The following is a 17,389-nucleotide window of genomic DNA, read 5'->3' on the forward strand; positions in this document are numbered from 1 at the left end:
CCTCTCGATGTGAAGGAGCAGTAGCTCTTCTCTGAGCTTGTCCCAGATGGCTGAGTTCCTCACCCTATCTCTAAGGGAGTGCCTGGCCACCCTGCATAGGAAGCTCATTTCAGCTGCTTGTATCCAGGATCTCGTTCTTTCCATCATGACTCGGAGTTTATGACCATAGTTGAGGGTAGGAACGTAGACCAGCCAGTAAATAGAGAGCTTCGCTTTTCAGCTCAGCTCTCTCTTCACCACAACGGACCGGCACTCCAGATAGGTTTGGCATACAACAAAGAAAAACAAAATCCACTATGGTGGAGAACCTATCATGCTGGCCACTTCCAAAGTCTCGGGAACTTTGTTAGAGTGCAGGGCATCAAACTCTTTGAATCACTAGCACATTATTTATAAAATCTGGTGGACACTAGATCTTCAACAGGATGACAATGCAAAACATTTGGCCAAAGCATCACAGAAGTGGTTCATCAGCCCCAAAATCTTGATTCTTTAATGGCCTTCTAAGCCACTGGACCTAATTCCAGTAGAAACCCTGAAGACCTGAAGAGAAGAGATAAAAATCCAGAACTCTGGATCTCAAAGGTCCCTCTCTCTGAATGATCCACTCTTTTAAAAGTTACATAACAGCAGGGATATCAGTAACAGAGCCATTGCTGTTTTTGTGAAAACAATCATTTATTAATATGTAATTCCCCTCCTCCCACTGAATAAATATACTCAAATTAAATCTACATTTTTCAGTATGAGATCATGCTCCTGCAGTAAGATATTCATTTATTTTAAAGCGTTAAAAGGGTTGCCAATAAATGTAGCTGGCACTGTATAAGACAAAAAATGAGCTATATCTTTTAATGGAGGTTTTTACAGTTACAAAACTTTTTTAAATGCCATGCATCTTATTTTGAAAGGTGTTTCCTTAAAGCAGACTATTCATAGTAAAGGTCAGTTATTATGAAAGGCCAGTCGAGCTCTGCTCCAAAGACAAATATGCATTAAGAAAAGGCTTCTCACCCAAAGCCTGAGCAGAACCTTAGGAAAAGGAAGAAGCCGTAACCCTGAGCGAAGCAGGAAAGGAAGGAGAAGACCAGGTCGATGGTCAGGACGTAGATGAGACACTTCCTCCTCCCCATCTTATCACACAGACTGCCCCACACCAGGGCACCCACCATCATGGACACATACACCAGCAGACCTGTAAAATGCACACATAGACCCACACTGACTAGAGGCTTGACAGTTTGCAAACATGCAGACAGATGTACAGTACAACATCTTCCATTTAAAGCACCAGGAGCCGCATGTTCAGGACCTCCACCAGGGGTCTCCCTTTACCCTCATATGAACAGAAGCGCAGAGGAATCAGCAACCTTCATGCTTTATTTCAGTGTGATGCATCCTTTTATGTGAGGTCAATCCAACACCGGATGTTTCTGTATATTTATTAGGAAATACCCAGTGAATACACTTAGACTAGTGAGCTGACAGACAAAATAGGTGTTTGGAGGTTTCTGCAGTAAACCTGCTCTCAACTTTGTTCTAGTGTGACAAGAGTTGTTTTTGCTGTAATTAGGTTTTTTTTGTGCAACATTTTATTGTTGAACAATACAAGACTTTCTGAATAGCGTTCTTTAAACCTGTGCGAGCCTTCAAAGAGCGGCTGGCCCTGTTTGCCATTTCTTCTGCTCAGAAGCCAACTATGCAGACAGAGTTAAATGGTTTTGTTTTTATATATATATATTCCTGTCAATATTCAGCTGTGCAGTTCGGTCAACTACTCATCTTAAGCCCTTAGACCCACGCATCCTGCCTGCCCTGTGTTTTTACTACACAGTCCTAATTACTGAGGGCGTAAGCAGCTTACCGGCACGTGGAGCCATAGTGTGCACTGTGCACCTTCCCCACAGATTACCAAAGCATCCAAATGCTCTACACAGCATGCTGCATATCCCATTCAACAAGAGACTGCACAGGACATCAAGAGATGAAGAGTCAAATTCATCATGTCACCTATTAACTTTGACAATTTGATGCTTTAGATAATGCGTATAGCTGTGTATAGCCAGTGCCTTGACAAGCTGAAAGGATGGACTACAAAGTGTATCCTTTAGGGGGAGGCCTAGAATCTATTCCAGCTGCATAACCTTAAAAAAGTGTCCTTCAGCATTTTGAAGCTGCTAAGTACCTTCAGGGAAAGGAGAATTCATTGTTTCTTTGCGGTATTAAATGTGGAAGCAGTGAAACTCCATCTGTCACATGTGGAAGATGAGACATTGTGTCCATGAATAGACAAAATGCAACTGAATAAACCATACAGCTTACAGTGAGTGATGAAAATGCAAACTTTTCTGAACTTGGTTATTCAATCCTGATTAGATATCATTATAAATTGTTTCATATCATTCTATTTTTCTTGAGTTATCTTAATGGTTTCCACTGATGATGCAACCCTAGCATTATCTGTTTGTGTGATCAAGTGGATAAAAGAAGGAACTGTTTTCAAAGTCAAAATGGACTGAAATAAACAAAACAAACACTGAGGGACTGGAACAGCAATCATGTTCATTTGTTTTTGTATTCAAATCTGTCTGTTGTTTAATGTATTGATTTCACAAAATGACAAAGTCGACAATTACCAGTAACTATTTTGATGTTGGGAAGCGAAAAGTTGAAGTACAGACGAGAGGTGTTCTGTGTTCATTAGTCAATAATGCTTTTGGTTAAGAAGGCTCGTTATCAAATAATTCACAGATTTTTAAGGCTTTTTTAAAATAAGAGCTAAAAGGAAAATGTTGCATATTTTTACACATTAAACATGTCCTTAAACATTAAGCATTTTTACAAATTAAAACCTGTGTGGCGTGTCTATGTATTCAGTACTTTGTAGAACCTCCTTTTACTACAGCTGCAAGTCTTTGTTTACTAAGTCTCTACCAGCTTTGCATATCTAGTGACTCGAGCGCAGTCAGATTGACTGGACATCAATTTTCAAGTCTTTCCACATAATCTCAATTTGATTTTATTATTTGGACTTTGACTAGGCCATTATGACATATGCATATACTTTAATCTCAACCAAGAGTCTGCAAAATTACCACCCTCAGCGCCTCAGTCCAGCTCAATAAAATTAGTTTAGAGCAACAATTGTTACATAGCCTGTGGAAAAAAGACAATTTATATATATTTTTAAAATATGTACCATTGTTAATGTGTTGTCATTTTTAAAGAACCCCCATTTTATTTCTACTTCTAGATTTTAAGGTAAAGAAAAAACTTTAGCAGAAACAGGATATTTGATGGGATGTTGATATTTGTGGAAATGATAACATAGATCTAAACATTTAAAAGTACTTTACTATCCTTCTGTTTTAGAAATTTAGTGCAATAATTCCATGAAAAATTGTTAAAACTGGCATTTGTTATTATTTCTATGTTCAAAATCATTAGTTATTTCTTTATTATTTTTAGCCAAAGTTATTAAGAGCCATTGTGGAAATAGCTGACCTGTCAACAACTTCTCCCACCTGAAGGCCTCTTGGCTACTTGCCTGAGTACTGCTTTCCTTCCCTGATCTGTCAGGTTAGATGGACAACAATGTCTTTTCGTGTCTGGAGTTGGTCTGGTTTTTAATATTTTTGGTTGATGAATTAAACATGAAAGCTTGGGACATGGTTTTATAGCCTGATCTTGTTGAATGTCCCTACCTCTGCAGCCTTCATAGAACAGCTGGACTTGCACTGAGATTAAATTGCACACAGATAGGCTCCGTCCATCCATCGTCTTTACGATGGATCCTATCCTTGCAGGATCAGCCGTCAAAAGGAAAACACCCAGGACAGGTAGCCAGTCAATCACAGAGTGAAACAGAGAAACACAGCCCAAACAACCTTGTAAGGACACATTCACTCCTAAGGTTAGTTTAGAGAGACCAATTAACCAAACATGCCTGTTTTTGGACTGTGGAGGGAGCTGGAGTACCCTGGGAGAACCCAAACATGCAGGGGGAGAACATGCAAACTCCACGCCTGACGCTGATACCTTCTTGCTGCAAGGCAACAGTGCTAACAACTGTGCCACCCTGCAGCACCACATGGACTCTATTCATAAATGAGTTGACTTCAGAAGGCAGCTGGTTGCACTGGATATTATAAAACGTATGAGAGTAAAGGGGACTGAAAACAAATTCATGGCACACTTTTCAGATGTTTTATAGCATGGATGTAGTAATTCAACTTTTTACACCCACACAGTATATAAGAATTTTCATTTATATTTTTTCGTCTTAATTTCGTTTTTTAAGTTTTTATCCTCCGACTAGTTGACTATTTTATCCTGTCTTTAAAAAGTTGAAGAAACACTGAAGTTAAATACACAAAGCCCTATGTGCCTAATAAAATACTTGGTAAACCATCTTCCATCCCAGACTAAGGTGAATATTAAGCATATTTCTGCTCCCATCTGTCCGGTGTGCAGAGCATGAGCTTGCATCCAGCAGTATCATTCTGTGGATCTACTTCATATTCTCAGCCAGTGATCAGAGCTCTCCTCTCGCTCTGTACAAACAGATGCTGCGATTTCATTTTTCGCGGGCCTTCCTCCTGCTACCACAGCCTGTCAGAGGCCTGAAGCATATCTGACAGCTCTGCACCCGGGCACGGCAGGGCGTCAGCATCTCTGACTGCTGCAACATGCTCCATATTAGCCTGGCAACACAGGCTGAATACAATCACCACCTAGTTCCTCATGAGTCTTTCACGTCTCATTCTAGAAACCCTTTGTTAAGATAAAATGAGTGATGTGCAATCTGTCGCATCGCCTCGCTTCACATGATGTCTGGGAGATAAGGTGAGGGGCTTTAATTTGCTGCTTAGCTATCAGAACAGACACTAAGGAACAGATGTTTTCATGGAACACTTTCCACAAAGCTGCATAGAGTTTTAAATAAATCCTTTTCTATGGCTGTGTTTAGATAATTGCAAATGGATGCAGAGAAAATCCAAGCCATAAATGTCAGAAAACCCATATTACACAATATATTTCTCAGATCAATTTTACCCCTGTGTCTCAAAGAATCCAACCTGGGTCTCCTTTAAGTTCTTTTGCAAACACATATAGTACCACTACCAAAACATGAGAAGTGAGGCTAATCTGGTTGCATACAATGAACCATTTGATCACTGCAACACACCATGGTAATCATTGTTTAATCCAAGCCTCCTCTCCCTACTTGGAAGAGCAGCTTGGGGATATTTCTCTATGATGATCAAAAGCTAAACATCTGCAGGATTTTATTCCTGCTAAGTAAAGTGGCACTTCATTTCACCAGTGAGTTCCTCCTGCCTGGGAAAAGAATCACACTCACCAACAGATGACTGGAATTAGCAAATTTTGTGGATCATCAAAAAGGAGCAGCAGATGTTCTTAATAAACACTAGGACTAGTAGTGCTTTTTTAAAGTATCTATTTTACACTCCATTTGCTGCTAACTAACATATGCATCTTGCTTGATGAAGACTTCAAGGCAATAAAAGAATAAACTTCCCATCGGACTGTTAGTAAAGACATTCTCACTTTGGCGTTTTTAAACAAGATGGAGCTGCTCTGCTTGCAACCCAGGCTTGTGCACTGGTGTTATTTTTAACGAGGAAATCTTCTAAAGGCAGCTGCTGAAACCGTAAAACATGTTTTCCTGTAGGAATAGTAACATATCGCCTCCGACTGTTTTGCATCTAGGCTGGTCTAGAAATATGCTCCTTGGTGCTGTTAAAGAAGAAGCTGAGATTCCACTTTCTCATCACCTGTAATGTAGAGGGGGGCTTTACTGAGGTATGCAACAATTCCACCTTCTGGGATCAATGCTGAAGGGTCTGCTGTGGTGGGAAATTTACTTCAATTGATCTTTTCCAAATCCCCATACAGTAGATATAAAGTAAGGAGTTTAGCTAATCATTTCCTCTCACAAACAATGTGTCTTTTTTAATTTGGTTATTTTGTTCTTTAGCAGCAGAAGGCATAAAGATGGTTTATACAGCACATCACAGAAACCATTTTGTAAACGGATGGCTTCCATTTTCCACCACTTTGCTGCTACTTACCCAAGAGTCCTTTGTCTGCATTGGATATGCACATATCTTTCTCAGCACTGGGCATGACAAAGCCCACCACAAAGCCATCCACACCATCTGCCATCAGTGCAAGGCCAAGCACAAAGGAGAGTGTCCACTGGAAGCGCCCATGGCCACAGTCCTCCATGATGGTCTCATACTGCTCCGGCAGGTTTTCTTCCTCCTCCTCCTCATACTGTGCAGCCAGACGAGCTTTCCTCTTGGCCTCCAATCGGGCGGCTCGCCGTGCTTCTTTGATCTCATCAGGGTGGGGGATACCCTGGTATTCCCCCTCATACATCTGATCATCCTCATCAGCACCCTCAGTGGCGTCACTGGCAGCATCCTCATCCTGTTGGGGGTAGTTCGTCTGGTAAGGGTAGCCATCCTGACCTCCTCCATCTTGAGTGTAGGTGTATTGTCCGCCCTCAGTCATCTGCTGGTTCACATTGTTGTGATAGGGGTCATCCATGATTTCTGTCTATGTAAACGGAGCAGGAGGGACTCTGTCTCGTAGCTTTTGTTTGCTGAAGAAGCTCAAGATGTCAACTATAATGACATAATCCTCCTGAGGAGCAGTGAGTTCTTTTTTGGTCTCTTGGATTTCAGCTGTCGGAAGAAATGGCAAATCTTTTGTTGTTATAGGGTCTCACTTCTAAGCCCTCACAAGCTGTGTTGATAGACTGCTACCTTCCTTGATGTGCACAGTGCTGCATGCTGAACCTGAAAAACATGGCAAAACGCCTGTCAAGTCAACAGCACAGAACCTGTAAAGCAGAAACATTATAAAGCAACACTATCCATCATGTAACCTGTCACAGCCACAGTCTCAGAGGGCACTGCAGCAGTCACTTTTAAAATATGCACATCAAACTCATACAATACTTTTTCTTATTTTATTTCTCTTTAATACTTTATGTAATCTGTGCTGATTCATTCTACAAAACTAATACTTTAACCTAATTTGAATCCCTCAATTCTCTTCTAATAAGCATGTCTCTGCTCCACTGTGAGCTCTTGTTATCATTGTAGGTGAATGGGAAGTGTCTTTTTGGCAGGGCAGAGATATACTGGGGGAAGCTAGTTTCCCCTGTGGGCAGTTCGTCCTTCTGCTCAGGCAGATAATCTCATCGTCTCTGCGCTCAAACGTTCTGACGCCATTTTGATCCATCACACAGCAGCGCTGTGACAATGACACATTCAGGTCTGTCTGGAGCCCAGAGGAAGATGTTTTTAAACACAATGTACATTGAATACACAGGGTTCTGATGTCTCCTTAAATACAGGCAAGGTCAGAAAACTTACACTGTGAGATTAGGCAGACATTTATGGAAACATCAAGCAGTCATTAACCTCATGGCACATCTCTGAAGATAGCAAATTATTAGCCTGGTGAATGTGAAGCAGTTTGCACAGTTCAGCACACAGTTTAGAAAGGCCTCACACTTACAAACACTGATTTCCATCTGCTCCAACTGCACATTCAGACCTCTAACATCGTCCTAATCAACTTTTCCTTCTTTATATTGATGCTGTTTGATGACTCAGCTCCTGTAAGATGTCTTAGACTTTTTCACTTAACAACTTAGATGCAGTGGCAAACTAAAAAACCCACACAAAGCACCCTGGCATTCACTCAAGTCTGTAGAATGAGAAGGGAGATAAAACGCCACTGTTCCACCGGTTATTTGGACTTTATTTTGTCACTTAACAAATTGGCTGACTATGAAGGCAATACAATCACATTATTTTGTCAGATCTTGTACTCTTCTGGATCACAGCTTTCTATCTGAACAAGGTCTCTCCAATCATGTCTGAAGTAAGAAAAAGGTGAATATTCATATCTTTAGATCGATTTCTTTAGATCGATTTCTTCATCTCTAAATTATAAAATTATTCACTGCCAATAAGTTCTATTAGCACGTATCACAGATGGAGCTGCGCACTCATTAACTTGTGGTGAAGGATTGTTCAGGTGACTGTACATGTGGTTTTGGTTTTTGGATGGGGGACTTAGAGAGTACTCTAAGAACCTTTCATTTCTGAGGCCATGGTTCTCAACCAGAAAACCGGCAGACAGTGCCCTCCAGGTTGGGGGTCAGTGTTTGACCTAAAGAAGAGGTGTTCAGTGATCCAGGTGTCTTTGATGATAGGTTGTGATGATATATAGATGAATGAACTAAGGCTTGATCGGCTGCAATGAGGGGGCTCCTGTGGTCTGTCATGATGAAGAAAGGGCTGTTCCAAAACACAAAGCTCTTGATTTCTACTATTTTCCAAATTTCAGTTGTGGCCTTGAGATATAGATCATTAACAAAAGAACAAGATATGGATAGAAGCGACTGCTTTTAACTTCCTCCACAGGATGGTCAAACTCAGCCTCAGAGATAAACTCAGGTATACCATCATCCAGGGGGCAGCTTGAAGTGGAGCCACTGTTCTTCTGCATTGAAAGAAGTCAGTTGAGGGGGTTCTAGAATCTGATCAGGCTTCTGGGCTCCTCTCTTTGGAGGTTTTCCGTGGCACATCCAGCTGGGAGTAGGGCTGCACAATATTGTGCAATATGTGACAATATTGGAGAACGTTGCACTAACAAAAATATGTGCAATGAAAAAATAAGTAAACAGTATTAATATCTTTCTGCATTGGATTCGTAGCAACCCTTGACCCCAGATAATTGACCCCAGAGTAGCCAGTAGAGTCCAGGTAGTTGCAGAATAGACTATGTCTGCTGTTTTGGCAATGAAAAAACTTAGTTGTAGTTTCTTAATGACTTCATCACCTCACCGTTTTTTTTGGTTTTTTTTCTAAAACATTTTTATGCTACATTAAAGAACAAATGTCACCCAATATATTGCAGCCATAGACCGTCTGAATGGACAGCACTTACACAATTAACCAGCACTTTTTGGAGTCCAGGCAAGTCTTCACTGTATGCATAATGCAACGCCTTGGGGAAACAGATTTTTAGATAAGTAGAAGACAATTGATGCTTTTACCTTTCAACACAAAATCCAACATTAAGAGCCTCAATTTTTTTATCTCATAAGATTTAATACCAGTGGAACCGTTCTACATTTAGTCAATTCACAGCCACATTTCTTACCCAATTTTCTTGGAATTTCTTGTGACAGACCAACACAAGGTTGTGTATAATTCTGAAGGAGAAGTAAAGACATGTACCAAAAACCTGAAAAGCTTGTTATGCATTTTTTCATTAATCCCCTTTCTTTATTTTAATAAATAAAATTCAGCACCAGTAATTAACTTCAGAAATCACCTGATTGGTAAACAGAATTCATGTATGTGTAATTTAATCTTATCATAAATTCAGCTGTTCGGTAAATGCCTCAGAGGTTGTTAGAGAACATTAGTTAACAAACTGCAGCATAAGTCTCTTTGAGTTCCTAGAGAAGCGCTATACAAATATAATGAATTATAATTATTGTTGTTATTCTTCTTCTTATTATTATTATTGTTGTTGTTGTTGTTTTATTATTATTAATAATAATAATAATAATAATAATACCAAGGAACACAGCTGTTAGATCAGAGAGAAAGTTGTGTCTCCTGGTAAACTTGCCTAAATTCTTACCCCCATTTTGTAGCTTGTGCCCACTGCCACTTTGTCACGTACTACTATGTCGCATACAGTATGTAGGTAAATCACCTTGTACCCATTTGCCTACTGTATAAATGTTTTTTTTCTTTTTGTAGTTAAGTATTTTATTTATTACTGGAGATACCTATAATGGAATTTAATTCAATTGTAAATTATTTTCTGAAAACCTTGTCTTTACATCCTGTTAAAACTTATTTAATGTCTGGGTCAGTTGACTTTTATCAAATACAGTAAATTAAGACCCCTGATTGAAACCAAAGTCTCTCCGAGTGACCTCCCTCCGTCTTATATTGTATACGGGAGTCATGTAGATTAATCACATTACTTGACTGTAGCCTGGTCAGTGTGAAATGTCTCCTGGTAGATGGCACCATCTTTTTCCAAAATGTTGGGTGTGAACCAAAAGTATAATTTTATTATGCTGTCATGTGAACTAAATTAGGAGACCCTGTGAGATCCTGTGTGTTTTTCTAATATAGAGTATTTGGATATGTGGATTAATTACTATTTATATAAATAAACACTAAAAACCAAATAAATACCTTTTCAAATCTGTTGTAATTTTTTTTGAGAAACAAATTAGGATACCCTTATATTTACAGCCAAAACCATACATAGACATGTCACACCAGGAGCATATGATTAGAACATTGTTACTGAGCATTTTAAAGGAGGTTTGCCCTTTCAAAACCTCAGATATATAATTTGGTCTGTTCTGGACTGTTGAAGTAAAAGTGAACACTATGGTGAGATAAAAAATGCTGTCTGAAGCACTGAAAACGAAGACTGTAGCAGCTGATGAGGTCTCAAAACAATTTGAAATTAGCTATTCCATTGTATGGAACTTGACTCTGAACCATGACCCAAAACATACCAGGAAATCCCAGGACAGTCTGAAAATTAAGAAATGGAAAAGTTTAGGTCTAGTCACAGCTCGGATTTTGATCTCACTAAGATGCTTTGGGGTGACTTGAAACAGGCTGTTCATGTAAGAACATCTTCAAACATCAGCAGCTGAAAGTGAAGAGTGGGGCGAACTTTCCTCAGACTGATGTCGACTGTTAGATGGCTACACGAAGCATCTTACTGCAGTTTTTTCACCTGAAGGGGGTAAAAGCCTAGCTGTCCTCAGCTGTCCTCAGTTTTTTTTTTGTTTGGTTGTAAAATAATTTCAAAAGATAGATTAAAAAGATTAGACATCCATATGTGAAGATGAATAAAATGAACTGAATGTTTATTGGGGTATCCTTAATTTTTTCCACACGACTGTATGTGCCTAGTAATGACAAAAAAAAAAAAAAACATGACCTAATACCTCTTAAAGGTTATTTTAAGTCATGTACAGATTCCAGAGTGTGAACTCTAAGTTTTACAACACTCGTACTCGTACTTGTCGTCTTCTGCTTTATCCGGGACCGGGTCGCAGGGGCAGCGGACTCAGCAGAGACGCCCAGACGTCCCTCTCCCCAGAAACCTCCTCCAGCTCCTCCGGGGGGAGCCCAAGGCGTTCCCAGGCCAGCCGAGAGACATAGTCCCTCAAGCGTGTCCTGGGCCGTCCCCTCGGCCTCCTCCCGGTGGGACGTGCCTGGAATACCTCCCGAGGAAGGCGTTCAGGAGGCATCCGGTATAGATGCCCGAGCCACCTCAACTGGCTCCTCTCGATGTGAAGGAGCAGCGGCTCTACTCCGAGCCCCTCCCGGATGGCCGAGCTCCTCACCCTATTTCTAAGGAAGTGCCCGGCCACCCTACGGAGGAAGCTCATTTCAGCCGCTTGTATCCGGGATCTCGTTCTTTCGGTCATGACCCAAAGTTCATGGCCATAGGTGAGGGTAGGAACGTAGACCGACTGATAAATCGAGAGCTTCGCTTTTCGGCTCAGCTCTCTCTTCACCACAACGGACCGGCACAGTGCCCCCATTACTGCGGCAGCCGCACCGATCCGTCTGTCGATCTCTCGTTCCATTTTTCCCCCACTCGTGAACAAGACCCCTAGATACTTAAACTCCTCCACTTGAGGCAGGAACTCCCCTCCAACCTGAAGAGGACAAGCCACCCTTTTCCAGTCGAGTACCATGGCCTCGGAGGAGCTGATCTTCATCCCAGCCGTTTCACACTCAGCTGCGAACCGCCCCAGCGGATGCTGTAGGTCTTGGCTAGAGGGGGCCAGCAGGACCACGTCATCCGCAAAAAGAAGAGATGAAATCCACTGGTCCCCAAACCAGACCCCCTCCGGCCCTTGGCTGCGCCTAGAAATCCTGTCCATAAAAGTTATGAACCGGTGACAAAGGGCAGCCCTGCCGGAGTCCAACATGCAACGGGAACAGGTCCGACTTAGTGCCGGCAATGCGAACCAAACTCCTGCTCCGCTTGTACAGAGACCGGATGGCCCCTAATAAAGGGCCCCCGATTCCATACCCCTGGAACACCCCCCACAGGGCATCACGAGGGACACAGTCGAATGCTTTCTCCAGGTCCACAAAACACATGTGGACCGGTTGGGCAAACTCACATGAACCCTCGAGTACCCTGTAGAGGGTATAGAGCTGGTCCAGTGTTCCACGGCCGGGACGAAAACCACACTGATCCTCCTGAAGCCGGGGTTCGACTATCGGCCGGACTCTCCTCTCCAATACCCTGGCGTAGGCCTCACCAGGGAGGCTGAGGAGTGTGATCCCCCTGTAGTTGGAACACACCCTCCGGTCACCCTTCTTATGTAGGGGGACCACCACCCCAGTCTGCCAATCCAGAGGCACTGTCCCCGTCTGCTACGCAATGTTGAAGAGGCATGTCAACCATGACAGCCCCACAACATCCAAAGACTTGAGGTACTCAGGGCGGATCTCATCCAACACCAAAGCCCTGCCACCGCGGAGCTTTTTAACCACCTCTGTGACTTCAGCCCGGGTGATGAAAGAGTCCAACCCTGAGTCCCCAGCCTCTGTTTCCACCAGGGAATGCGTGATGGCAGGATTGAGGAGATCCTCGAAGTACTCCTTCCACCCGCCGATAATGTCCCCAGTCGAGGTCAGCAGCTCCCCACCCCCACTGTAAACAGTGGTGGCGAAGCACTGCTTCCCCTTGATGAGGCACCGGACGGTTTGCCAGAATCTCTTCGGGGCCAACCGGTAGTCCTTCTCCATGGCCTCACCAAACTCCTTCCAGGTCCGAGTTTTAGCCTCTGCCACCACCCGGGCCGCGGCACGCTTGGCCCCACGGTACCCGTCAGCCGCCTCAGGAGTCCCACACGCCAACCACAGCCGATAGGACCCCTTCTTCAGCTTGACAGCATCCCTTACTGCCGGTGTCCACCACCGGGTTCGGGGATTGCCACCGCGACAGGCACCGCAGACCTTAGGGCCGCAGCTACGGGCAGCAGCATCGACAATAGATGCGGAGAACATGGTGAGAGTTGAATACATCCCTGGCCAAGGGGTCCGCCAGACATTCCCAGCAGACCCTCACTATGCGCTTGGGCCTTCCAAGTCTGTCCGGCTTTCTCCTCCTCCAGTGGATCCAACTCACCACCAGGTGGTGATCAGTGGACAGCTCAGCCCCTCTCTTCACCCGAGTGTCCAAAACATGCGGCCGAAGGTCTGATGATACGACAACAAAGTCGATCATTGACCTCCTGCCTAGGGTATCCTGGTGCCAAGTGCACTGATAGACACCCTTATGTTTGAACATGATGTTCATTATGGACAATCCGTGACTAGCACAGAAGTCCAATAACAAAACACCACTCGGATTCAGATCGGGGAGGCCATTCCTCCCAATGACGCCTCTCCAGGTGTCACTGTCGTTTCCCACGTGGGCGTTGAAGTCCCCCAGCAGAATAATGGATTCCCCAGGAGGGGCACTATCCAGCACCCCCAACAGGGACGCCAAGAAGGCCGGGTACTCCACACTACCACTCGGCCCGTAGGCTGAAATGATAGTCGGAGACCTCTCCCCAACCCGAAGGCGCAGGGATGCGACCCTCTCATCCACTGGGGTAAACCCCAGCACGAGACGGCTGAGCAAACCCACCCCAGCCACCTCTCCCCGTGGGCCACTCCAGAGTAGAAGAGAGTCCAGCCCCTCTCGAGGAGATGGGTTCCAGAGCGCACGCTGTGCAATGAGGCGAGCCCGACTATTTCTAGTTGATATCTCTCGACCTCCCGCACAAGCTCAGGCTCCTTCCCCCCCAGCGAGGTGACATTCCACGTCCCTAGAGCCAGCCTAAGCATCCGGGGATCGGGCCGCTAAGGTCTCCACCTTCGTCCACCACCCAATCCTCTTTGCACCGGTCCCTCACGGTTCCCCCTGCAGATGGTGGGTCCACTGGGGGATGTTCTCAGAGATGCGAGTGTTGGTGTTACAACACCAACACAGGACACTAACTGTGTTAGTGTTACAACACTAACACAGGAACATCTGAAAATAGTTGCTGATTTCACTAGTTCAAGGTTGTAACTTCTCAAACTTTTGTGAGAAATAAAGCCTGAAAGTTTCTTCCACCAGGATTTTCCTCTAAACAACCAAGATTCAAATACAAAGTTTACGATTTTAAAAACTTCTCATACTTTTTTTGAAGACATGGGATTGCTCCTTTATTAAATGTCAGCTAGCATGTTTTGCAGTAAAAAGTGTTTCTTTATCCACAGGACCTGCACCAGACCACTTGTTGCTGGATTTCTGGTGGCTGCTCACATATTTGTTCTCAAACTTTCTCTGTCCCCCCCAGAATCTGGCCTTCCTTTAGAATATGATCATTCTGGCAAAAACAGCTGCTTGTGTCATATGACATTTAACATTCTTTGGCTTTGTTTGAGATTATTCTGGCCTGTTCTGGTATTCAGAAGGGATGACGTACACTCTTTTTTAATCCAGATTAAAACTTTGCTTTTTTTTTTTCATTTTGCCCTTCATTCCTCACATTTTTGTTAAATAGTAAAAGTCATCCAGGTAGCAACAGTGGATTACAGAGTCTTGACTGAGGCTCAGAGGTCCTGAAATCGGTGTTTTGATGTGAATAGCCCAGTTTTGTGGACAGAAATGCCTGCAGCAGCACAACATGTTCACCACCATCCATTTTTCCTTCAGCTGTGTGAATAAAACACGAACAATTCCGTGGAGAATTACGTTAGGATGGATGCTCAGTACAGGGAGCCAATGTTGCTTTCATCATCACGCTGCAGCTGGCACTTACATAACCCTCAGTCTTTCCCCTCCCCCTTCTCCGCCGTCATTTTATCAATCAGTATTTGCGTTCACACCCACGACAGACACACTCACACTAATTCAGATGTCAAACGGGCTTTAATGCGTGTGCAGATTTTGAATAGGTCATGATCTGCTTTCTTATGAGAGTGCTGAAAAGTCAGCGAGTCCCCTTGAAATCATGAAAATCAATGGCGGTTCGAGGCTTAACAGGAAGCAGAGAGATCGTAACTTAATTTACTGAAAGCTATTTCAATTTCACCAGTGACCCTTTACTGTTTTGATCTTTTGTTAGTTTGACTAAGGCGAGCTTAACTGTCTCCACTTCATCAGTAGCTCATGTCTGCAAGCAAAGATTTGGAGGAACTTTAATTTTACAGTATGCAATGATGCTCTTTTGGAAACAGCTGCATTTCTCATATTTAATTCAAACTCAGTGAAACAGCAGCCTTATGCTGCAGGTCAAGGAGCAGATCTCTCTCCATCTGTTTAGCTGCAAAAGCCTAAAACATCATCTCCCCTGTAGGTTCTCTACTTTTTTTCAGCCAATTCAACCCTACTAGCATGACTTCCTTTGTTTTGAATGTACTTTAAAATGCCATCATGTGCAGGAACTGTTTACCTTTAGCTGTTTGCAGGACTTTGTCATGCTGAGTTTTTGGATGACATTACAAAACTACAAAGATATGGCCATCCACTTAAACTGACAGGCCGGTCAAGGACAGCATTAATCAAAGAAGCAGCCAAGAGGCCCCCGGTAACCCGGGAGGAACCGCAAAGATCCACAGCTTAGGTGGGCAAATCTGGTGACAGTAGTTATGCTCTCCACAAATCTGTCATATTGTGGAAGAGTTAAAAAAGAAAAGGAGTGTTCCAAGAAAGCCATCACAAGTTTTGTTTGCAGTTTGCCAACATCTGGTCAAAGAATAATTGAACCTTATGGCCTACATGCAAAACATCCACAGTGAAACCTAGTGGTGGCAGCATCATGCGTTGATGATGGGATTCGTAAGCAGGGTCAGGCAAGCTGATTAGACATACATACAGCCAGCGCTTCAATAGAATAGTTTAGTTTGAAGCACATTGATGTGTTAAAATGATCTAAATTCCAGACATACTTGGGAATCTAAAGCAAGACTTAGCAACTGATATTCACAGACATGCTTTATCCAGTCTGATTAATCGTGGGCTATTTTGCAAAGGAAATTTGACAGAATGTAAGTTTCTATATGTGTAAAGCTAGCAGAGACGTACCCACAAAGGACTTGCACTCAGCTGAGAAATGTGGTTTTACAAAGTGTTGTCATGGGGGAGCTGAATATATATGCGGGCCACATTTTTCAGATTTTTAGTTGTAAAAAAAAAGAAGCAACAACATATTTTTTTACTTTCAATTCAGTATCATGTACTGCTTTGTGTTGGTTTATTATGTAAAATCTAGTTGTTTCAGCATTTGCACTCCTATAAACTAAGTCTCTATTTGTCGTTTTTGTTTTGTTAATTTAGTTTTTTGTTATTGCTCTGTCGGGGCTTTAGGGTTCCTCTGAGCGGCAGGTTGAGGTTTTGGCAACCAATGGGGGATAAAGAAAAAAAAATCATCTTCCACTGCAGATCCGTTCAACTGATCTCTTTATCTAAGTATCTCAGATGGATTTTGTTTTATAAAATAACTGGAATGTAAAGGAACTGAGTTCATCATAATCTTCACTGGCCTTTAGAGGGCAAAAGACTATCCGACATGACTTCTGAGGACAGCCTGTCAAAACCATTTTTTCAGTAACCAGATTTCTTTTGTAAATCACTGCCAGGAGGTTTTGGTTCTGAACACATTCTTATCAAAGGCATTTACAAAAGTTGCAACACAGCGTGAGAATTGAAAAAATACAAGTTGTTGTACTATTTTTGGAGAGACAAGCTATCGAAAGAAATTACCCAGTTGATATCCAGTGATGAAACAGATAATGATCGTAACACAAATCATGTAGCTACTCAGTTATTGTTTCTGCATTAGTTCTATCACTTCTTCTGTAATTTATGTGACAAAACAACCAGCTAAACACCATAAAAAAGCAAAAGTACAAACATTATCTTACCATAGTTTGCATTTTCCTTCTGAACAGGGCACACATTAATATTTCAAAAAATGTATAAGTCCAAGTAGCATTTTCAAATGTCCAGAGCATACATGACAGTTTATCCCGAGGCCGGGCTGCAGCCAAACCCGAGGGATTAGTATACCAGCTCACCATCCCAACCCCCCACCATCCCCCCATCCCCCCGCCTCTCCCCACGTACACTCCCATACAACATACACACACAACTAACACACCATCCCTCCTACACAGGGTTCCCCCCCCTAATGGAAACTCCCCAGGACTAACCTCCCCACACCTCTGGAGCCTAATGGTAGAGTCCTGAAAGTTTAAATAGCAACAGGGTGCACTGACAGCTGACAGTCCTTCTT

General features: G+C 42.9%; 1 protein-coding gene across 1 annotated transcript in view; it reads right to left on the reverse strand.

Moving 5' to 3' along the window:
- sv2ba (synaptic vesicle glycoprotein 2Ba) overlaps window positions 1-17,152 on the reverse strand; it is a 40,041-nt gene extending 22,889 nt beyond the window's left edge. The window contains exons 1-3 of the mRNA XM_047362360.1: window positions 17,019-17,152; window positions 6,096-6,827; window positions 1,015-1,195 (exon numbers count right to left, since the gene is read on the reverse strand). Of these exons, the coding sequence (XP_047218316.1) occupies window positions 1,015-1,195; window positions 6,096-6,576 (662 nt within the window). The 5' untranslated portion in view covers window positions 6,577-6,827; window positions 17,019-17,152. The remainder of the gene's footprint in view (window positions 1-1,014; window positions 1,196-6,095; window positions 6,828-17,018) is intronic.
- Window positions 17,153-17,389: the final 237 nt, after the last annotated feature.

The sequence above is a fragment of the Girardinichthys multiradiatus genome, chromosome 4 (assembly GCF_021462225.1).
Source record: "Girardinichthys multiradiatus isolate DD_20200921_A chromosome 4, DD_fGirMul_XY1, whole genome shotgun sequence".
NCBI lineage: Eukaryota > Metazoa > Chordata > Actinopteri > Cyprinodontiformes > Goodeidae > Girardinichthys > Girardinichthys multiradiatus.